The 24,910-nt window shown below is 42.0% G+C and overlaps 1 protein-coding gene across 1 annotated transcript in view; it reads left to right on the top strand.

Annotated features, from left to right (window-relative positions):
- Positions 1-24,910, top strand: part of LOC311233497 (receptor-type tyrosine-protein phosphatase N2-like) — a gene marked incomplete at both ends in the record, with an annotated part of 758,095 nt that overhangs the window by 214,774 nt on the left and 518,411 nt on the right. The window contains one exon of the mRNA XM_084320464.1: positions 22,123-22,202. Within this exon, the coding sequence (XP_084176590.1) occupies positions 22,123-22,202 (80 nt within the window). The remainder of the gene's footprint in view (positions 1-22,122; positions 22,203-24,910) is intronic.

The raw sequence follows: 24,910 nt of genomic DNA, 5'->3' as shown, positions 1-24,910 counted from the left end.
GATAGAGAGAGAGAGAGAGAGAGAGAGAGAGTGACTGATGGTATACTGAGAGAGGGAGAGAGAGAGATAGAGAGAGGGACTGATGGTATACTGAGAGAGAGGGAGAGAAAGGGAGAGAGAAACTCAGGGTATTTTGTTGCAGCGCGCTGAAAGCCCAGCAGGGGGGGCCTCCCTGGCTGTGAGTCAGAGGCACCATTGATTGATTGATTGAAAACTTTATTAACAGATTGCAGAATGGGTACAATACAGTACAGCTCAATACACACAATTGTTAAGGGGATGCAGACCAGAGAAAGACTTTCGTCTTGTTTACATCAGGGTCCCCCATTTTCAATTCATCAGGACATATATGACATACATGACATACAGATAGTCAGTACTGCTACATCTATACATTTATGACATACCAGATTTGCAAATACAGTACTGTTTGTGATACAGAAGGAGTCAAGAAAAGGGAGTATATACATTTGACGTAGAAACTGTACATTGGAGGAGGTTGGGTGGGGGGGGGTTGGGTACGTTGGGATATTGACAACCATACTGGGTAATTTACATTGGAGGTGGTTGGGGGGGGGGGGGGGGGGGCACTGTATAAACAAGCAAAACTGTACATTGAGGGGGGGGGGGAGACACTGTACAAACAAACAAAATTGTACATTGGACTATTGACAAAACCATACTAGGTAAATGACTGTACATTGGAGGGGGTTGGGTTAGGATATTTACAGGGGCCAGTGTTGAATTGCAGTCTCCCGTAGGTGTCCCTTGAGAGAGGTTTTGAAAGTGGGTAGTGATCCACATTCCTTTACAGCTTTGGGTAGGGCGTTCCACATTGATGTGGCATAATTGCGAAACGTGTTTAGTCCCTTATTTGAGCCGAATCTGTCTTTATGTCTCTGTTCCCTGCTAATCTGTAGCCTCCTGGTCCACAAAGAAACATCCAGCCCTGAACCCCCAGTGTACTAATGTACTGAACCCCTGCTGTCTGAACCCCTGCTGTCTGCTGTCTGAACCCCTGCTGTCTGAACCCCTGCTGTCTGAACCCCTGCTGTCTGCTGTCTGAACCCCCTGCTGTCTGCTGTCTGAACCCCCTGCTGTCTGCTGTCTGAACCCCTGCTGTCTGAAACCCTGCTGTCTGAACCCCTGCTGTCTGCTGTCTGAACCCCTGCTGTCTGAACCCCTGCTGTCTGCTGTCTGAACCCCCTGCTGTCTGCTGTCTGAACCCCTGCTGTCTGCTGTCTGAACCCCCTATTTTTTGCCGAACCACTGCTGCCTGGGCGCAGTGATTTCATGACCTCAAAAGCCCCGTTGTTCAAAAAGCAACAGGGCTTTTGAGATGATGAAATCACTGCGCCCAGTGCTGACTGTAGCCGGGTAGTGCTGGATAATGACAGTTGGTGTTGACCGTTGACGATTGTATGACAAAAAAAAGGAAACAGGAGAAAAAAGGGAGGAGAGAGGAAATCTGAATAAAATTAAATAAAAATGGAGTGCTGAGGTGACGTAATGTCTATGTCTGAGATGAAAGAGGAGGGTGTTGTATCAATGTGTCACCACTAGGGGGGAGTGGACCTACTCTAGTTACCATCAGCAAATTTTTTATTGTGTGTGTGTGTGTGTGTGTGTGTGTGTGTGTGTGTGTGTGTGTGTGTGTGTGTGTGTGTGTGTGTGTGTGTGTGTGTGTGTGTGTGTGTGTGTGTGTGTGTGTGTGTGTGTGTGTGTGTGTGTGTGTGTGTGTGTGTGTGTGTGTGTGTGTGTGTGTGTGTGTGTGTGTGTGTGTGCGTGCGTGCGTGCGTGCGTGCGTGCGTGCGTGCGTGCGTGCGTGCGTATTACGTTACCATTGACTAAAAGAGTGCTCATCATCTTGTCAATGTAACATAATTGGAAACGATAGCCAGAGTAACAAAAAATTATGTTTAATTATATTTACCATGGGTTTTGTGAATAAAGGAATAACATAAAATAACGACAAACAAAACACAGGACTGTACAAACAGGATCAGCCACACATGCAGGGGAGAACAGAACAGTTATACACAAGGGAATGACGAGACAAGAAACACCTGGGCTGATTACAGATGGATACACCTGGGAGGGAAACGACAGAGAACTACAAGACCAGGACAGGGAACTACAACCAGACATTACACATCACACTGGGAACACCTGATCAGGGTACAAACACACCCCACACGTAACACCCCTACACCCAAATGTATGCACATACCAGTGGCGGCTGCTGACCAAATTTTTTGGTGAAGCACAAATTATTATATTATATTATATTTATAAAACATCCCCCAATGTGTGTGTCAGTAGTGGCTGGTGAGTTCAAAAATTGGGGAGGACGGGAGAGATAAAAAAAAAATCAAAAAATATTTGTTTACAGCAAGATCAGACCATTTCTCATCCTCACTGTTTCAAACACATCTACATGCAATTGTTTTGCAATTTCATGCAAAAGGAGCTTATAAAATGCATGGTAAATGTCCATCCTGGACTCACCACTGTCACACTTCCCTGCTACAACCTTTCAGAACTACACAAAAAATCTAGCCACTAAGTTCTATTTTATGCTCAGAAATAACACTTCCCCAACACACAGCTTTACTGCCAAGACACAATAGGCTACAAGTCAAGTATCACCACATCAATCCCAAATGCACTCATTCCAGTACCGGCTTACACAAATAATTATGGACTAAGATCATTCTTCCACACAAACAGCAAAATCTGGAACGAGATCCCATTCCACATCCCTATTCCCCGTACCTGGTTCAACTAAGTCGATCAAAAGTCCCATTATCCAGATTCAATTAACCCGATGTTTGAATCCGGGCTTTCCTTGTTCCTCGAACGCTGATTCAGTCTCGTTAACTCGAACCAGACTTGAGACGCAGGATAATTGCGCGCGGCCGTATCAGCTGAAAAGACAGCAGGTGTCGATCCCAGAAATCCTGATTTTCTAACGGCATTGATTGATTGATTGATTTACAACTTTATTAACAAGATTGCAGAATGGGTACAATACAGTACGGCTCAATAGCCTCGCCGACAAGTTAAATGCATAATCTATAGGCACATTTTAAGTCCCTCATTACCCCAATCAATCAGATTATATTTATATAAATGTGCTTGCTGGCAATAGGCTTAATGGAATCAAGTCAAGAGTTTTATTTGTCACGGCATACAAGTATACAATGAAATGCGGGTGGTCTTGCCCGCAATGATGTGCAATACAGTAGTACAACATATAATAGAATCCAATAAAAACAACATTGTGCAATAGACAGGTAATATAGTGGGACATCTCGGTATCTGTACATAGTTATTTAGAGAGCATGTAGGACATGTTAGGTCTTTTGGTAGTGCAATACACTGTTACTGTTGCTATACTTTTTGATAATGAATTTATCTATATAATGAATAATCGAATGAGATCTTGCTAGCGAAAATAATTAGTTAAACTCTCTCAGAATAAGTAGATACAAACAAGCCCAAAGATAAAGAGTATATCTAATTGATACGAATTAATAGATACTTATGAGGATATCTGTACTGTATGCGCTTAGGTATATCATGTAATATAATAAATACATTGTTCCTAACGTTTTCAGGCCGCGACCCCCGAAATAACGTGTCAGAGAACCGCGACCCCCACTATTATATAGAGGTGGTTGAAACATGCAAACGTTCACACACACACATATGCATTGGAGGCTTAACACTTTAGTTGCCAAAGGACGAGTTTAGGCGTCCTTCCCCGCCATGCTCAAGTTGCCGAAGACGCCGTAACTCGTCTTTGATATCAATATTTCAAAAATCTGTGATCGGAATCATATTTCCTTTCCGGGGCCCTGAGACACAAGTGTGATCTCCTCTCAATCCTCTAGCGGTTCAAGACCGCCATCTGGTGGCCGATCGGCAGATCGAAAAAACGGATGTTACCTTTAACCCGGCAGGACTCACTCCATATGTGGTCCGGGCACTCGCTAATGTTAGAGAGACTCAGTCTTCACACAGTGAACATCGATCGCTGCAAATAACTCGAAAAAACAACATGATTTGGACGTATATATTATTATACAACCTGGAAATGGACCGGGTATTTCAACATCCCATAATGGAAAACTGTCTACCCCACGCTGATCGCCCAACGGCCCGCGGAGACTGGGGTGAGTTTTAGCGTGTAATATTACCGTGTTCGACACTAACTGCTATGATGAACATTTGACCCACATTAGATGAATGGTAAAACGTTGCCCACGGAATTATAAACGATCCCCCGCCCGGTCAATATCAGATGATACGTAGAAACTTCTAGAAGTACGTCCAATTGAAATTTTTGATCTCGCACAGATTCCTACCAAACTGTATTTCATCATCAATATAATGTATTTGGGAAAGAGATGAAAACATACTTATACTTTAGATCATATTTTAGTATGAATATGTGAATGAAAAAGTTTAACGTTGCTACACCATGAACAATACATATAGGACCTTGAATGGGCCCTAATAATGGCAATCTAGCAATAGAATTTAAAAAGTTATAGCCCTGCAAAGAAGGGGAACTTCTCCATGTTAAATAGAGCTGGCAACGGATGGTATATCATGAATTTAACCTAATCAAAGTGTTAACATGCACAATAACTACACAAAATAACACAATAATCAAACAACCATAAAATGAATACATATAGCGTGTTTCATTTAGAAGGCTATAATGTTCAACTCACCTAATGAGATGGATGGGCATATAGTCTGGGTTTAATTTAGGAGACAGCGACTCGGAGATCATCCTCCACATTCATTCAGACGCGATCTGTACAGATACAGCGCTCAAAACTCAAACCTCTCCTGCTCCTCTACCACTCCTCCACCACTGCACTCCAAACTGATTGTGTGACTCCTATTGTTCTGGACAGTGCCAGATTTCACACCTCCACTTCCTCCCACAGGCTGGCGAGATTTTCATCTTAAATTTGTATTCGTCCCAAATGTCCCGGCCCCATCGGATTTCTTAGCTTTTTTCACTGTTTACTTATCATGCATTGCAACACTAATATATGGTCAGTACCCCAAGTCAGACTGCCCATATACAAATTATCTTGGGGGTCTGAGGGCAGCAGCCCCCGACCCCCTCCCTGGGGAAGCACTTAAGTTAAGTACTCTGGCTTTGTTCACCCAGCCACCAGCCCCGGAAAATTAACACCTGAATGCTAGACTTAAGTGGCACACAAGCAGCAACAAGCAGCGGACAAGCAGCAGACAAGCAGCAGAATTGGTTGAATTTTTTAGCGCTGCGTCTGTACTTATTTTTTATATAAGTCAGTGCAGATAATGTTTTTTCGAATAGGTAGGTATAGCTGTGCGTATTCCCCCTCAATTGATATCTAGTCGGCATCGGAGGTGGGCAGCGATCTAGGTCTATTTTTTTACATTTCAAAAGCATTTCTTTGACCAGTTTAATGTATTTTAATTGTTTTTAATTATAGGCCTATTTCACACATTCTATGAAATCAATACATTCTGGAAATCATCTTGCGAAAACATTATTCAGAATGGTATAATGGGATCAAAGAGCACCTACGTGAGGCTGCAATTAGAAACTGTATATCTGTTATTATGAATTGAAAATGGGGGACCCTGATGTAAACAAGACGAAAGTCTTTCTCTGGGTCTGCATCCCCTTAACAATTGTGTGTATTGAGCCGTACTGTATTGTACCCCATTCTGCAATCTGTTAATACAGTTTCCAATCAATCAATCAATCTCTGAGGAAGGGAGCTGCCATTTTGTTCCGAGGGAGTGGCCAGCTTATATCCAGCTAACTCAACTAAACCTGCTCTGGAGCAGGTTCAAACTTTTCGATCTGTTGCCATATAGTGACTTAGAAAATCCGACGTCGGGGAACGGAAATGTCTGGCTTAAGTCAAGCTATGCTGAACATTATCCGGCTAACTCAGTTAGCCAGGTACGGGGAATAGGGCCCCTCCATCGCACATTTCAAACAGGCCTACAAACTACATCTGATGCTAGAAAACCTCTGCACTCACTGTGTCATTTAGCACAGACCCAATCACACACACACACACACACACACACACACACACACACACACACACACACACACACACACACACACACACACGCACATAATAAACACAACGGCCACAGCGGGCCAACAAATCGCAGCAGCTATTTACAATGCAATACACAAATATACAAAATAATGCTCAAAATATGCACACTTCCTACCATATTTGTACATGAAGTCGATCCTCCAATCATTCTTTGTGAATTCTGCGATGACTTTGTCATAAAAGCCTCTTGCAATAATAATCCTTTTCTCTTCAAAAGTCATAATTGCATGCTTGACTTACAATCACTTATGATTATAGGTCTGGAGTCACCCCCAGTCTTATCACACGCACACACACACACACACACACACGCACGCACACACACACACACACACACACACACACACACACACACACACACACACACACACACACACACACACACACACACACACACACACACACACACACACACACACACACACACATAATAAACACAACGGCCACAGCGGGCCAACAAATCGCAGCAGCTATTTACAATGCAATACACAAATATACAAAATAATGCTCAAAATATGCACACTTCCTACCATATTTGTACATGAAGTTGATCCTCCAATCATTCTTTGTGAATTCTGCGATGACTTTGTCATAAAAGCCTCTTGCAATAATAATCCTTTTCTCTTCAAAAGTCATAATTGCATGCTTGACTTACAATCACTTATGATTATTAAGTCTGGAGTCACCCCCAGTCTTATCACACGCACGCACACAAAAGTTTGAACCTGCTCCAGTGGAGTTGCTCAGTGGCCAATGGTGTCAACTGTGGTTGTACTAGCAGCTCCCAGGTGTGAATGGAACTGTGTGAATGTGAAGCAGGGCATTCCTGAAAAAGAGCATCTGTGCTCAGAGAACCTACCCTGGGTAAATAAAGGTAAAAAAAAAAAAAAAAAAACATTAGATTAATGCGTTAATTATATTATCGCACGATACTAGTATCGCGTTAACGCAGCACGTTAACGCCGTTAACGGCCCAGCTCTAGTTTATTGTCATTGTTTTAAGAACACAAGTTGACTTGGTAATACTCACATTTTGAGTAAAAAAAATGGCTTTTAACATGTGCAATGTTCAATGAAATAGAAAAATAAATAATAAAATTAGTTGATTAATCCCACTGGTCACAATGGTGACCGTAATAATGTTTTTGTTATAAGGCTCTGCAAATGTTACTGAATGATATAGCAATGTATTTCCAGCTAAATTGAAATAATCAACAAATAAAGGGTCTCAATTAAATATGTGGTAGTAAAAAGAACCTGTGGGAGGATTTCAACAAGATAAATGCGACAACAATGCAAAATATTTCACTATAATATTTCAAAGCAAAAAAATATATATATATAATTTTTTATTTTTTTTGTATTTTTTTTTATGCTGCCCCCTGTGTCTATGAAAATGCCCCTGCGTGCCTATGCAGGCACGCGTGCCTAGGGTTGCCTACCCCTGTCCTAAACGATAGATACTTGACGTTGAATGGGCCATAGTAATGTCAATTTAGCAATACAATTAAAAAAGTTATAGCCCTGCAAAGAAGGGGAACATCTCCATAGACTTACAGTACTGGCAGACAGTGGATTAAGATCAGAATAATCCCTGGCAGATAAAGGGTTAATAATAATTTTTATATTTTTTTCTTTTTTTCTTTCTGTATATTACTGTATATTACTAGTGAAGCACTGCCTCACTAGTAGTCATGCAATAACCTCCACTGGTACATACCCCAAAGTACAATGGGGAATGAACATAAAAAATGATCATTAAAGTAAAAATATCTCAAACTGGAGGACAATTATTTAGTTCAAAGTTCCAAAGTCCACACAATGACCTCAGCCCTTACCTAACATAATATGTACTGTGTTTTGTGTTATGCACAAATTGCAGCTAAAACTCCAACATTTTGGGAAATTAGCTTATTTGCCATCTACCCTGGAGTTAGACAAGAAGATACATACATTTTTCTTCTCTGTGCATGCAGTAGGAGTAGGAAGATGTTGGGGACTAGGCTAATGGAGGAACCTACATCCAGTGACTGACGCTAAGCTAGGCTAACGGTGCACGTCTTCCTACTCCTACTGCATGCACAGAGAAGAAAAAGGTATGTATCTTAACACTCCAACATTTTACGAACCCTGGAGTTAGACAAGAAGATGCATACCTTTTTCTTCTCTGTGCATGCAGTAGGAGTAGGAAGACGTTTGGAACTAGGCTAATGGAGGAACCTACTTCCAGTGACTGACGCTAAGCTAGGCTAACGGTGCAAGTCTTCCTACTCCTACTGCATGCACAGAGAAGAAAAAGGGTATGTATCTTCTTGTCTAACTCCAGGGTAGATGCCAAATAAGCAAATTTCCCAAAATGTTGGAGTTTTCCTTTAAGATCTAGGTGTAACACTGAGAGCAGATGACAAGTTGGTACATACAATTCTGTCATAAAAGCCTCTTCCTGAGAATCAAAAGTTACTATCTACTAGGGGTGGGACGGTTCACAAAACCCACGGTTCGGTACGTACCTCGGTTTTGTGGTCACGGTTTTCGGTTCGGTTCGATATATTGTTTTTTATAAAAAAATAAAAAATGTTACTCCAAAAATACCAGAATCAGCATAAAATATATATAGCCTAAAAATAATCCAACTTTTCAGTTATTCTCAAGGACGTAGTCATGCGAAAATTGAAAGAATGAGGCAGTTTGACATCAGGCACATCATTTTACCACGAGGAGGAAGTGTTTACAGCCTTAAATAATGTTTGGCACACAAAGACCGAACTGACAGCATACATCAAACTAACACACACACTGTACTGTTTAAAAACAACACTGCTCTGTTCATTCTATTTTTAAAATACGTACATTATCTGTCTACATTTATTTAGACTAACATTATTTAAATATTGAGTGCAACTGTGGTGGATTACATAATTCGGTGAGTTGGAACTATCTATGGGTTGGCGCGGGTCCCCCCGGACATTTTAGCGTGTGGGACCATCAGCTTAGGAGGAGTTCATAACATCAACAAGCAGCACGAAAGCAGCAATAGTCCCGGTTGGAGTTAGTAAAACACAGTTGTATGTTAGCCTTCTTGGATGTTGAATAAACGCCTATCATTGTCTTTAAACACCCCGCCTCTCAGACTCTCATTTCCTCCTCTGCTAGCTAGTACTAGCTACGGTAACATTTCATTGACTGTATGCGGGCTACCATAATTAAAACGTGCGTTGTGTTGTACAAACTGCTAACGCTATGGCAAGATGTGTGTAGGCCTATGTAATGTTAATGGCTATGTTTTTAAAGTCGTAATGAAGATTGATTTATATTGTGCTTGCCATTTTTACACAAACTGACTAGCACCTGGCTGCAGTGCTGCCTGCAGCCAGTGCTCACCTCTCCCGGCTCCGTGCCAAATGATTTTTTTTTTAAATTTGCGCATCCCCGGAACCGTACAATCAGGGCCGCCTCAGGGGGTGTGCGAGCAGTGCGGTCGCACAGGGCCTCGCGGGAAGGGGGGCCTTGCACAAAAAAAATAAAAAAAATAATATCTTTTATTTATTATTTTTTTAATTTTTTTTAAAAAAAATTTAAAACAATTTGCGAGGCCCCCCTTCCCGCGAGGCCCTTTTTCATCACAGACCTAAAATCTAGTTTTGCTTATATGCTTATATATTTCACATTAGACACGTTCCTGGCTCTGAGGCTCTGCAGGCAGCAGAATTGGTTTCAATGAGGGGAGGGGTTACAGCCAGGTAGCGTCTGTTGAGTTCATTGTGTGTGTCTGTGTGCGTGCCGGGGGGGGGGGGGGGGGGGGGGGGGCGTGAACCGACTCATTGCCAGACGTGAGCGATTCGACTCACGCTCACGGCAATGAATCGGCTCTTATGAACTAGTCGCTCATGACCGACCCATCACTAGTAGTGATGTGCCCAACGGATCATTTCAGTGAGTGAGCGATTCGATACACGCTCACGGCAATGAACCGATTCACTGATTCGACTCACGGTTCACGGTTCAGTGGCGCTTCCGGATCCCGCTGCGAATCAAAAACTATAAAAAAAATTGGCAGATGTTATACATACAATTACATACAATTATACATACAATTGTTAAGGGGATGCAAACCAGAGAAAGACTTTCGTCTTGTTTACATCAGGATCCCCCTGTTTACATCAGTAATCATCGGTAACATTTAGAATTGATTTCAAGGTCCTCCTCCTTATATACAAAGTATAAACATTGCGATCATCTACTATTGAAGGTTCCGAGCCACAGTCTAAAGAAAATCAGTGATGCAGCCTTTGCTAACTATGCACCAAAGTTATGGAACACACTACCTATGGACATTAGGGAAGCTAGATCTCTTATAATTTTCAGAAATAAGCTAAAAACGTACCTCTTCACCATAGCCTTCTAATACACCCCGCTGTTGATTGTACTGTAGCACTATTTTACTCTGGCCATTCTATTGCATAATTTTACTATCTATTCTACTATTCTATTATTGCACTGTATTATTGGTGTGCAAACCAGTCAACTTACAAAAAAGAGCCTGTTGGAGGATTTCAACAAGATAAATGCGACAACATTGCAAAATATTTCACTATAATATTTCAAAGTGAAGTAAAAAATATTATAATAATTATTTGATCATGTTAAATAAGTGTGACTGACTGACGACTGTGACTGTACTGTAGCAACACTGACACTCACAGCACACAGCAGGCGCAGCAGGCGTCGGTGTCGGGACACGCATGGTCCAGTGACGGACGGCAGTAGTATAGTACACCAACGGAAATATTAAAGTTACACGTTGACCTATAATTCCGCCAAAGGATAATAAAAAAACCCAACTAATGCTATGTTAAACCTATTTACCTATGACCGACCCATCACTAACAGTCATCAAAGTGTTCTGGACCTGGATAGACCTGATGTACGTCAAGCTTGACTTCTTGATTAAATGGCAGGACAGGGACCACATATTCTCAACCATCCCCCCAGTATTCAAAACAAAGTTTCCTCGTCTCACATCGATCATAGATTGTTTTGAAATTTTCATCGATGCACCCAGAACTCTTAAAGCTCGTGCTCAGTGCTATTCCTCCTACAAACGCCACGCCACAGTGAAAGTGTTCATATCGTGCAGCCCAGTGGGTCACATTAACTTCGTGTCCCAGGCCTGGGGAGGCAGAGCCTCAGATATCCATATTGTCAGGGAGTGTGGATTTATAAACCCTGCGCTGCACATGCCCGGGGATCAGATCTGTTTGCGGTGCACAACTAATTCTACCCCCATTTACGAGGAACAAGAAGCAGCTGTCTGCAGAGGAGGTGGAGAGAGCCCGTAAAATCTCATCAGTGCAGATCCACATTGAGAGGGTGATTGGACTAGTCAAGAACCGATACACAATACTAAAGGGTCCAGTTCCAATTTGCTGTGTTCAGAGTCTAGCAGGTGAAGCCAATCGTGATCAATACAGCAGCATCGACAAGATCATCCGAGTCTGTGCTGCTTTGGTGAATCTGGGAGACAGCATTGTTTTCAAGGATTAGAGAGACATTTGTGATTGACCTGTGATACAGTCCACATTACAGTTCTACTTTTGTTTTGATGGGAAAAGTGATGCTGCATAAGAGGACTGCATTTAGCACTGACTGAGAAAGTACATATTACAGTTCTACTTTATAAAATGCTAATTGTAAATATGTTTGGCAATGTTAATTAATAGGAGAAGGTCCACATTACAGTTCTACTTTTGTTTTGATGTGAAAAGTGATGCTGCATAAGATGACTGCACTTAGCACTGACTGAGAAAGTACACATTACAGTTCTACTTTATAAAATGCTAATTGTAAATATGTTTGTCAATGTTAATAATATGAGAGTCCACATTACAGTTCTACTTTTGTTTTGATGTGAACTTAGCACTGACTGAGAAAGTACATATTACAGTTCTACTTTGACATTTAAAATGTTGGACCAAAGCATTGCATGTAATTAGAATACAGGCAAATAAAAGTAATTTAGTTTAAAGTACAATCTTGGCTGTCTTTTTCTCTCAACGCTTCAATAGGTAGATGACTAAATGTAAATGTAAAATCAAATTTTAACAGATTGCAGAATGGGTACAGTACAGTACAGCTCAATACATACAATTGTTAAGGGGGTGCAGACCTGAGAAATACTTTTGTCTTGTTTACATCAGGGTCCCCCAACAATTAGCATTTCAATGGTGTGTGTGGGGGTTGCCAATTCCAATGTCACACCTACACAGGCTAGTCACTCTACCCCCCTGTTGGGATGGAGGGAGAGACGAGACAGACTGTTTTCAAGTTTAATGTACATTAGATCTCTTGTTTTCGAGACTATTCTATTGGCTTGCCTTAGAGTAGCCTGTTCATACATAGACTGCAGGGATGGGTGACCTTTCACCCCTATGATCTTCCATGCGGTCTGCATCAGACGGACCAGTTTGGACTTTAATTGTACAGACAGGTTACCAAACCAAGCTGTAATACCATATCTGATGAGACTCTCTAATACAGATTGGTAGAAAAGTAACATACATTTTTGATGGAAGAAGAAGTAAAAAATTTGAAAAACGGGGATTCGAACGCTCAAAATGGTCAATTATTGGCGTGTTCTTGGCTGTCCGTTTACACATTGGAAAATGTTGTAGCCAGCTCACAAAGACTAACGTTACGTTAGCATTTTAACTTTCTCAGATAGCAATCTACCTGCATGCACCAATTGATCGTGAGGTCTATGTGGAACAACCTGAAGGTTATGAGATATAGTCAGAAACAGGAGAAAAGCTAGTATGCAAATTACAGAAATCCCTATACGGTCTAAAGCAGTCAGGCAGAAACTGGAATGCTCTGTTACATGCATATCTCACTGAGAATGGTTTTGAACAAAATCCTGCTGATAACTGCCAATACACAAGGGAAAAACAAAATGAAAAAGTGATTCTAATTGTATTTGTTGATGATTTAATCATTGCTGGTAACAATGAGAAGGTTGTGAAAGGTGTCAAAATGATGCTTGCTGAGAGGTTTAAAATGAAGGATCTGGGAAAATTAAAACATTTTCTAGGGATAGATTTTAACCAGTCAGAGGGTCAAGTCACAATGTCACAACAGAGGTATGTGAACAAAATCCTCTCCAGATTTGGAATGCAAGAGTGTAGGTCCAGAGAGACCCCATGTGAATCAAAACTTGAATACACAGAAAATGCAGAAAAATTTGGAGACCCGAGGATGTATAGAGAGGCAGTGGGAAGTTTGATCTATTTGGCTACATGCACTAGACCAGATTTAAGTTTTGTAGTCAGTAAACTTTCCCAGCATCTTTCTGAACCAAGTGAAGAGCATTGGAACACTGTAAAACATGTGTTCAGGGTACAACAGACCGTGGCTTATGTTTTAAAAAGAATGATACAGGTGAACTAGGCCTAATAGTCCACAGTGATGCTGACTGGGCATCAGACGTTGTAGACAGACGTAGTACCACAGTACCACGTAGTACAAAAGCTCTCTCATTTCATGGAAGAGTAGAAGACAACCAACAGTTGCACTTTCTACCTGCGAGGCAGGATACATGGCCTTAGCATCAGCCATACAGGAGTGTATGTATTTGCAACAGCTACTCAAGGGTATTGATGGATGTCAGTATGCACAAACCAAGGTTTATGATGATAACCAAGGAGCTATTGCACTAGCCAGGAATCCTGTAAACAGGCAAAGATGTAAACATATTGATATAAAATATCACTTCATAAGAGAAACTGTGAATAGTGGGAGGATATGTTTGGAATATTGTCCTACTGACAACATGATTGCTGATGTGATGACAAAACCAGCCACTAAGCTACAACTGAAGAAGTTTGCTCAGTATTTGTTTGGCACTTAGTTAGAGTGAAAGAAAAGCATGGATGTGCCAATATGTTTTTTTTTGTTGTTGTTTATTTTGTATTGAAGGCCAAAGAGGGAGAATATATATATATATATATTTTTGTTTTGTACCACAATAAGCTAAGTTCGAGTGGGGGTGTTAAATATATTATTATTATGTGCGCCCTTGCTCATTTGTGTTCTACAGAGGGCGATGTAGTAAATCCAGTATGTGACGTCACTGACGTTTCCTTTCCATTCCTGTTCCGGTCTATTATTTGTGAATGATTGTTGTTGATATATATAGCGGCACTACGACCGCATCTCACCCCGCCTAAGAAATAAATATGCCAGAGGCTAAAGATGATCAATGAGTCGATTGAGTTCTATTCAATCGCCACCGCAACGCACTCCGTTTAACAGCGATCACAGCCGTCTGGTTTGATACAACCTAAAACCTAGGTTGTACTGTACCAGACTGAACAGGCTCTCCCCACGCTAAAGTTGCGTAGCAACAACAGACAAGAAGTTGACTTCGAGAATAACTCATGTACAAATACCGATATGCCCTACTTTGTTTACTTGTTTATTGCACAATGTCGCTCTATTGGTTGGATTCTTATTATATATTATTACTATTGTATTATGCACATCGTTGCGGGCAATTTCATTTTATAAATAATAAAAAAAATATATATTAGACACGCTGGGATTCAAACCCGGGGCGTCGGCTTGAGAGGAATGGGCATAAACCATTAGACCACGGTACTAGACAAAATATATCCATTATATATCCCTTATAAACAGAGCCCACCTGGCACCTCCACTAGCAATCTACACAAAATATACACATTGACTGCTCCATTCGACAGGTTTTAACTGGTTAATTATTTTAATCAGCGACATTGCGTACACAAACGTATTGTTAACAAGAAGCATTACACTAACGCTTTCTTCTGATGAAATGAATGGACAAGAGAGCCATATGTCGGCCGTCTAATGAAGTTAGATTTGACACGTTTTAATATACACTTTGACTGCTGAATTTACACGTTTAACTTATTCATTCTTTAACTCAGCAACATTCTAATCGTGCAGTCTGTAGACATACTGTAGGACGTTGTAGCATCCTACTGTATGAATGAAGTCACCAGCTGTAATGGAACGGAATGGAACTCGAGCTTCCAATGAATGAACAAAAAGCCGGTGCGTCGGGCAGTTGTCACCAGCTGTATGAGAGCGCCCCCGCTGGTCATTGTTAACATTAACCATGCCAAACGGCATCAAAACGGCCCAAAAACAGCTGTTCCATGACTATTTCTGGCTGTATCTGTATGTAATAATCGTTCAATTTCTATTAGTCTTTGTCTCACTTATTGTGAAATATCTAATATCTAAATACATGCTCCGGAGACTCACAGCCCTACCGCTGTGGTGCATGCCAGTCCCTTCTACCCCTGTCCCCCTGTGAGAACCCCCTCATCTGACAGTCTCGTTGCCAGTGACCCACTTGTCCACAAAAATAACATCCATGTCCGTATCCATTTATCTGAGGGGCGGAGCCACATGCCACCCTTAACCGTGGCTGTGGCCCACCCACATTATTCCTTCTTCGCATAGGGGGTCGCAGAAACTCAACCCTGCTGCCTCGTACTACCACCTTGTTGGCCCGTACCGGCACGCCTCCCCAACTGGGCAGTGGTACCGGTCTCGCCTCCTGGTCGTACAGCACTTGTCTTGCTGCCTGAACTTGTAATCCCAACGCTATTGCGGTTATTAATGCAGTCAACTCAGACTCCTTCACCTTTTGTAGCTCAGCCCAATGGGCTGCACGATCGATTGCCAACTGTCTCTCCCCCAAGTCTCTGTGGATCGCCTCACCTCTCTTGGATGCTTCCAAAAGCACCTCTGCCTGCTCATGAGAGAGACGTTTGTGCCTCTCTTCCTCCGCCCTCCTACTAGCCACCTGGCTTCTCGTCACTGGGCGTCTCTCTCCGCCTTGGTTCTGTCTCTGGGAGGGACCTGGGTATTGGGAACCTGTGTGCTGGGGACCGTCCTTATGCATGTGTCCATACCTTTTGCACATCATGGGCTCAGGATCCTGTTGTAACTGATACCCCCTCGGTCGCCCCAGACTCTGTCAATTCTCCTCCCCAGCCTCCAGGCCAGGGTTGCTTTGCTCCGACTGCTGTAAGAATGCAGCCTTTCTCACTTTCTTTGCTTTCCTCTTGCTACCTGAAGCGGGTAATCCAGTTTGGACCTGTTGGGGTAAGAATGCAGCCTTTCTCACTTTCTTTGCTTTCCTCTTGCTACCTGAAGCGGGTAATCCAGTTTGGACCTGTTGGGTCGAGACCTGTTGGACTGACACCTGTTGGACTGAGACAGTTAATCCACTTTCCCCCTGCTTGTTAACACCCTCTGCATGAGTTAAAGTAGGTACTACATCCAAATATATCAACATCCCTTCCTTCTCTTTCTGCTCTACATTTCGTTTGGTTCTACAATGTTCTATCAACCTCTGTAACGGCCTAAACAATTTCGGCCATTGTTTATTCCTTCCTTCCGATTTATTATCGGTCGGTGAGATGAGAAATTGTCTACTGGGCTTATCACAGTTGAACTATCTAATCTTCCAGTGGCAGCTAACAAAGTCCTCACAAGTTTGACTTGCACATCACTAGACATTTTCTCCATCTCTGACATAATCGTAATATTAACGTTTTTAAAGCAAGCCCTTCTGTTTTTGTTTATCGTTCCTTGGTTCTTAAATTAAATAAGTTCTGTTTTATTCTAGTCTATTCTGTTCTATTCTGCTCTGCTCTGCTCTGTTTTGTTCTGTTCTGTTCTGTTCTGTTATATTCTGTTCTGTTCTGCTCTGCTCTGCTCTGCTCTGTTCTGTTCTGTTCTGTTCTGTTCTGCTCTGCTCTGCTCTCTTCTGTTCGGTTCTTCTCTGCTCTTTTCTGCTCTGCTCTGTTCTGCTCTTCTCTGTTCTATTTTATTCTAGTCTATTCTGTTCTTTTCTGCTCTGCTCTGTTCTGCTCTGCTCTGCTCTGCTCTGCTCTGCTCTATTCTGTTCTGTTCTGTTCTATTCTTGTCATAGTCAAGCCTCAAACAGTTGCTCAAACGTCATCGCCATAACACCTTAAATGTGATTGAGACACTGTCTGTTCCTCATGAGCGAGCGCTGAGCAGTGAAGATATGACACAATGACACACAACATCCAACATGTATACATACAATATAATATAATAATGTGAGGTTGTGCTGACTGTGGGATTCAACGGCACTGAGAGACACAAGTCCTTTTGAAGCACGAGGTGATTCTGAGAGGTTCAAGGTCAACGAGAGAAAGAACGCCTGCCTTGAAAAGAAACAAAGATTAGCACACAGGACATGATGCTGAGAACGCCTGGGTGGTCGACACAGTGAGGACGTACAGTATGGATGTGTGATAAACTCACAACATGAGTGATTCTCCTCCTCCTGGACCCATACGGACGTAGATAGACTCACCTCTGTCTGTGACTTGATTCATCATGCCACAGATGTGACAAATACATCCGCTTCAAACCTCTGGAGGAGGGTGAAAATAAAGGCTGGAAAATATATGGGGGGAAAGCTTTAGATTTTTGAACATAAATCAAATCTCAAATCTAATTTATTTGTAAGGCCCGACAACACACGTTAATGTCCCCATGGGCTGGACACGTCTTCTTTAAACAAGTCAAGAAGAAACATCACAATAAATCAAGAACAAAACAAAAACACCATGAAGTCCAAATATTTTTTTATTAATGCAACACATACCCCACACGAAGGTAAGGAAAAACTCACTAAAAACCTAGCAATAGGAAAAAAGCACCACAGGCAATATGGGGAGAAACCTTAGAAGGGCCGTTCAAGGGGGGGATCTCCCTTCTTAGATGTCGGTGATAGTAGTGTTGCTATAAAACAGGCGAAACAGTTGGTAAGCATGTACATATACGCTCTTGTTATCAATTGAGTTATACAGTATGGCTCGAATGGATTACAATGCTTTATACTTATATTTTGACACTGCTGCCTCACACCAAGAAGGTCCTGGGTTGGAATCCCAGACACGACAGGTGGAGTTTGCTTGTTCTCCCTGCATTCGCATGAGTTTCTGCCAGGTAACTCCGGTTTCCTCTAACACCATAAAAGACATGCATGCCAGGTTACATACTGCAGCCATTGTCCTTGTCCAAGGTACTGGTATCAGAACTGGAGTTGGTCCCCAGGGCGCTGTACTGTGGGCTGCCCACTGCTCCTAAACAGTTGATCAGAACTCATGATCGGAAGATCACCGGTTCGAGCCCTGGTCAAGGCTGCTGTCGGAAAGTGGTGTTGTTGTCAAGCAGGGGGCCCCTGTTACAGTGATAGGTACACCGTACACAGCTGCGAGTGCCGTCCTTTGGATAAGACGCTAAACCGAGGTCCTGACTGAATTCGGTCGTCCCTGACTACCTGAAAGCACCACAGATCACTGATTATTTTAAAAGAGGACTAAAAATGTACCTCTTCACCAAAGCTTTTTCTTAGTTTTAACCTTTTATACATGCCTTTGTGTGTTTTATCCCTTTTTTGTATGTTTTTATGCCTTGTTTTTTAATTGCCTATGTTTTTAAAGCCTGTGTTTTTACCCTGTAGCACTTTGAGATGTGGTTCCAAATGTAAAGTGCACTACAAATTACATTTATTATTCTTATTATTCTTATTATTCTTATTATTCTTATTATTCTTCTTCTTCTTATTATTATTATTATTATTATTATTATTATTATTATTATTATTATTATTATTATTATTATTATTATTATTATTATTATTATTATTATTATTATTATTATTATTATTATTATAGGTTATGTCTCGTCAACAAGCAAAATAGACATCATAGCTGTATGATTTAATATGTAATTATTTAATATGTGTATTTATATAAGGCATTATGAGCAACTAGCCTGTGTGTTGATGACCACAGTTACGCTTTAGGTATATACCTCTTTATAATACATCATACATGTATGTGAGTAAAAGTTAATTATTTTTTTTATTGTTTCATTTAGAATGCATGACCCTTTCAGGTACACGTTCTTTGGAATGTTTTTCTCTATGTGCGATCGATCACAGCTGAAGGGGTCTAATGATGATCCATGTAATGGGAGACCAAGTGCTTTGCTCAAGGTGCAACACAATGGAGAGACCCACAGGAGAGACCTACCAAATACATCTTCAATTTTATAGAATGGCAGCCAGACCCCTCCCCCCCTCTCTCTTGCTCTCTCTCTCTCTCTCTCTCTCTCTCTCTCTCTCTCTCTCTCTCTCTCTCTCTCTCTCTCTCTCTCTCTCTCTCTCAATTCAATTCAATTCAAGTGGCTTTATTGGCATGACGCAGCTTGTACATGTTGCCAAAGCAAATGGTTGATAACATAAGCATGGATTACAAAACACATATTAATGTCATAGTATATACAAAAATGTTCATCATAAAATAGAACATAAAATATTACGGCATAAACATGTCAGGTGACTGTCACTCACTGTCCCTCAGTTTGTGGCAGGCAGCAACATAGGCTGCTGCTAGCTCACAGCTTGTTGAGTCCTCCCCTAGTAGGACTGGTAGTTTTCCTGTATCTGGTAGTGCAAGAAAACCTTTTGTTATTAGTTCAAATCTTTTAAAATGCGTTTCTCTAATATCTTTATATTTTTCACATTTGGTGAGGAAGTGCAACTCAGTTTCAGGCTCACTGAGGATGCAATGACTGCATAGCCTTTGCTCTGCAGGGAGCCAGGTTTTCCTGTGCCTCCCCTTTTCAACAGCGAGGCTGTGCTCACTCAGTCTGTATTTTGTCAAGGTTCTTTTTAGTTGTTGATCAGTCACCATGCTAAAGTAATCTGCTATGGTGTACTGTCGATTTAGAGCCAGATAGCACTGCATTTTGCTCTGTGCTTTTGTTTGTGTTTTCCAATAGGTGATGTAGTTTTGTTTTAGCTGTGTAGTAATTTGATTTATTCTGATTGGTGACGTGTTCTGTTCCTGAGGTGTGTTAAGAGAGCAGGTTTGTGGACTCAGCCTCAGGACCAGCTGGGTAAGGGGGTTCCTGATGCTCCTCAGCTCTTGGCACTGCAGGGCTTGATAATGGTACGAGAGGGGGTCACTTCGTTTTAGGTGTGTCCAAAAGTTAATTGCTCTTTTTTGTATTTTTAGTATTAGTGGGTAACGGCCTAATTCTGCCCTGCATGCATTGTTTGTAGTTTTTCCTCTGGACATGTAGGATAATCTTACAGAACTCTGCATGCAGGGTCTCAATGGGGTGTTTGTCCCATTGGGTAAAGTCTTGTTTTGTAAGTGGACCCCACACCTCACTGCCATAGAGTGCAATTGGTTCAATAACACATTCAATTAATTTTAACCAGATTCGAATTGGTATTTCTGTTTGTATATTTATTTTTATGGCGTAGAAAGCCCGGCGTGCTTTCCCTCTCAGCTCATTGACTGCTTCCTTAAAATGTCCAGTTGAACTTAGTTTTAGGCCTAAATAGGTGTAATGTGTGCAGTACTCTACATGTTTTGTACCAATTGAGAACTTTGGTAGGACGTCCTGAGATCTGGATCTTTTTTGGAATATCATTATTTTGGTCTTTTTGGGGTTTACTGCCAGGGCCCAGGTCTGACAGTAATGCTCTAGCAGGTCCAGGCTCTGCTGTAGGCCGTCTGCTGTGGGGGACAACACAACCAGGTCATCTGCAAAGAGCAGGCATTTCACTTCCCGATTGTGGAGACTTACACCGGGGGCAGAGAACTTTTCTAGTATATTAGCCAATTCATTAATATAGATATTGAAGAGTGCCGGGCTGAGGTTGCAGCCCTGACGAACGCCTCGCCCTTGGGTAAAGAATTCTGTTCTTTTTTGCCAATTTTTACGCTGCACATATTACCAGAGTACATTGATTTAATAATATCATATCGCTGCTGTCGGGACAAAACCTCATAACTCCAAAAACCCAACTTTTCAGCAGATGAAAAAAACTAACACAGATTTGAGGGTGAATAGAGTTAGGAGGTTTAGACAGATGATCGGTTTAATGCTTTCCCATTGTTTAAACTTTGTAAAACCCACACACACATATGGAGGATGATCTACGGAGTTGATTTATATAATAAAAAAAAAAATTCAAAAAATGGAGTTATGAGGTTTTGTCCCGACAGCAGCGAATGTTTTACCCCCTACACCACTCTCTATAACTTTATAGAACAGTCCTGTATGCCAAATAGAATCAAAAGCCTTTTGGAAGTCAATAAAACAGGCATATATTTTGGTTTTATTTTGGTTTATATGTTTATCAATTAGGGTATGTAGGGTGTAAATATGATCGGTTGTGCGGTGTTTTGGTATAAATCCAATTCGGCTTTTACTCAAGACATTGTGCTTGGTAAGGAAGTTTAAAAGTCTGGTATTCATAATACTACAGAAAACCTTCCCCAGATTACTGTTCACACAGATGCCTCTGTAGTTATTAGGGTCAAATTTGTCTCCGCTTTTATAGATTGGGGTTATGAGTCCGTGATTCCAGATGTCAGGAAAATATCCTACACTCAGGACCAAATTGAATAGTTTTAATATAGCCAATTGAAATTTCTTGTTCATATTTTTCATCATCTCATTCAAGATGCCATCTCTCTCTCTCTCTCTCTCTCTCTCTCTCTCTCTCTCTCTCTCTCTCTCTCTCTCTCTCTCTCTCTCTCTCTCTCTCTCTATCTCTCTCTATCTCTCTCTCTCTCTCTCTCTCTCTCTCTCTCTCTCTCTCTCTCTCTCTCTCTCTCTCTCTCTCTCTCTCAGAAAGGGTTAACCGTTTGGTAGTGTGGCAGTGAAAGGGTTAAAGGGGTCAAAGGGCTGAAAAACAATGTACACCATGAAAATTTGATTCTGACAATTTTTTTTACTAACCTTCCTGTGTGTGTGTGTGTGTGTGTGTGTGTGTGTGTGTGTGTGTGTGTGTGTGTGTGTGTGTGTGTGTGTGTGTGTGTGTGTGTGTGTGTGTGTGTGTGTGTGTGTGCTTCTGCAGGGTGGTGGGTCCGGCTGTGACCTTCAAAGTGCGCCCCAACACTCCAAACGTCACCACTGCAGATGTGGCCAACATCGCCGGTAAGGAGCTCGCTAGTTGAATATATATGACCTTTTTACTGAAAAGAGGTGGTGGAGGAGGGGTGGTGGTGGTGTGTTTGTGTGTGTGTGTGGGGGGGGGGGGGGGGCATTATCTGTGGCTTTCTACTGCACCTGTGGCCCAGAAATTAGCATTCTTTTTTAAATGGCTGCCTACATTGGACCTGTTTGGTGACTGTAATATCCAACACAGGCTCTGCTGCGAAATATGTCAAACTAAATTGTAACGTCATGGATCCTGAAAGGACTGCATATATTTTTTTATTTGTTTAGTACAGAAGACTAATATTTCTTGTACTTATGTCTGAATAAATTTAGCATAAGCATCCTAATCATAATTTGTGCTATGATGAATTTCCTCCATATCAGCCTGACAGCTAATCATAAGTGTGATGGATCACGGTTTATGTGGGTTTTATTTTAGTTTATGCTAAGGTGCTTTGGCTTTATTTTGTCTTTCTGTGAGGGACAGCTGTCTATTTCGTCTTTCTGTGAGGGACAGCTGTAACATAGGTTTGGACATTATTTAGTTTGGGGTTTGGTAGGTTTGGTTGCCTGTGTTCGGATGCTTGTCCATTTCATGTTTTTCCCTCAATAGTAGAGGAGTGTCCCAAGCTCATGCTCCTAGGGTTTTCTCTCTCTCTTTAGTGCTATTGTTTTTCTTGTTGTGTTGCTAGGCAGTGGTGGTTATTTTGGGATTTTTACCCAGTTATTTTATACTGGTGTTTTGTGTTTCCAGTTTAAATGTAAATTTATTTTATTCTTGTGTTTTCCCCACCCTCTTTTATCACTCAGCGATTAAGATTCCCCTTCTTTGTGTGTGTCTGCGTGCATGTCCTACACCCCCCCCCCCAAATCCTGACACATAAGGCTTAATTTCTTGTACACATTCTGGTGTCTGCACCATATCTTACATTCTGGTGTCTGCACCATATCTTACATTCTGGTGTCTGCACCATATCTTACATTCTGGTGTCTGCACCATATCTTACATTCTGGTGTCTGCACCATATCTTACATTCTGGTGTCTGCACCATATCTTCAGCTCCAGGATCATCGCCTACATATGGCAGGGAAACAAAAGGGCTGTCAATCAAAATAGTAAAAAAAAAAAAGAGGTTTGGTTCAGTTTTCTCTGTCACACTGAGAAGGTCTTTGTCATCATGTCTCATGTGAGTCAGTCACTGAGGCTGAGAGAGGCTGTGTGTCATTAGACAACCTGTTATTCCTGAGAGAGAGAGAGAGAGAGAGAGAGAGAGAGAGAGAGAGAGAGAGAGAGAGAGAGAGAGAGAGAGAGAGAGAGAGAGAGAGAGAGAGAGAGAGAGAGAGAGAGAGAGATGAGAGAGGGAGCAAGAGAGGAGAGTGGATATGGAGAAAGTCGGCAGATGAAGAGTGCAAGAGAGAGGGAGCAAATAGAACGAGTGAGAGAGAGAGAGAAGTGTGAGCGAGAGAGATGGAGAGAGAGTAAGAAAGAGAGTCCACAATATTGTCTAATGATCCCTGAACACAGCACCAGACACACACACACACACACACACACACACACACACACACACACACACACACACACACACACACACACACACACACACACACACACACACACACACACACACACACACACACACACACACACACACACACACACACACACAGCTACTCTTTGCGGTCTGATTATGCAATGGCTTTTTTTTTTTTTCAAGTGCTATTGTTGAGCATTCTCTTTGTGATCTTGACGCTCCAGCCTCAGCAGTCAATGTTGTTGCGAGGCGTCACGGATGAGGCTTGATTGTTATTAATGCAAACAATTGACAGAACGTGCTTGAAATGAAATATGGTGGTCTCTTAGCGCATGTGCAATGGTGTGGGAGGGTCTGCCTTTAACCCTTTCCCTGCTACACGACAAAGGGTTAACCCTTTCACTACCACACTACAGAAGGTTAAAGCATCGTTTGTCACAATCAACTAGAATATCAATCCATCCCAACGCATCCATGATTCCCATTGACCCACAGCCTTTTCTGAGACGCTTCACCCAGGTGAGAAATGGCATTGTTTAATCATCGTCTATCGCTCCTTCACTGTGTATTTTTTAAACTGTGTGTCCTTCTTTTCCATTCTGGTGACGAAAAACGTGATAATTTGAATGGTATATCTCTGGTAAGTCCTATTCTATTTGAGTTGCATTATTGGTAGGGACACAAATAGCAATCCAGACAATGTCACCAGTGAAATAAGCAGCAGTCAAATCTTATGTTATCTCTCAAATATGGCCACATACAAAAAAAAGAAAAAAACGACCTACATCCCCACCGCACTGGATACAAATCTAAGCATACTAATTCCTCTCCTCGTCCCCGTAGCGGATTGATAGTGACCCCGGCGGCCCTGGAGCGGAGCACGGTTTGTCAAAGGGGGGGAGAAGCCAGGGGCCAGAACCCAGCGCAGTGTTTAAGAAGTCAGAGCGCCGCTTCTGTCACGCACACCTGCCCATTGTCAGGGGGCTGGCAGGGGCCATTGTCAGAAGCGGGGGGGGGGGGGGGGGGGGGGGTGATGCAAGGTGATGACCTTCATTGTCAGACCGGGGGTGGGGTGGGGGGGGACCCAAAGGCCACTTCCAGCGGTGTGCATCGCGGCCGTGAGAACGGGGCCCCATGAATAGGCCGGAGGTCAGGGGTCAGACCAGCAGG

Source organism: Notolepis coatsorum, assembly GCF_963971535.1.
Source record: "Notolepis coatsorum genome assembly, chromosome: 8".
NCBI classification, from domain to species: Eukaryota; Metazoa; Chordata; class Actinopteri; order Aulopiformes; family Paralepididae; genus Notolepis; species Notolepis coatsorum.
This window is presented reverse-complemented; position numbering and strand designations above follow the sequence as displayed.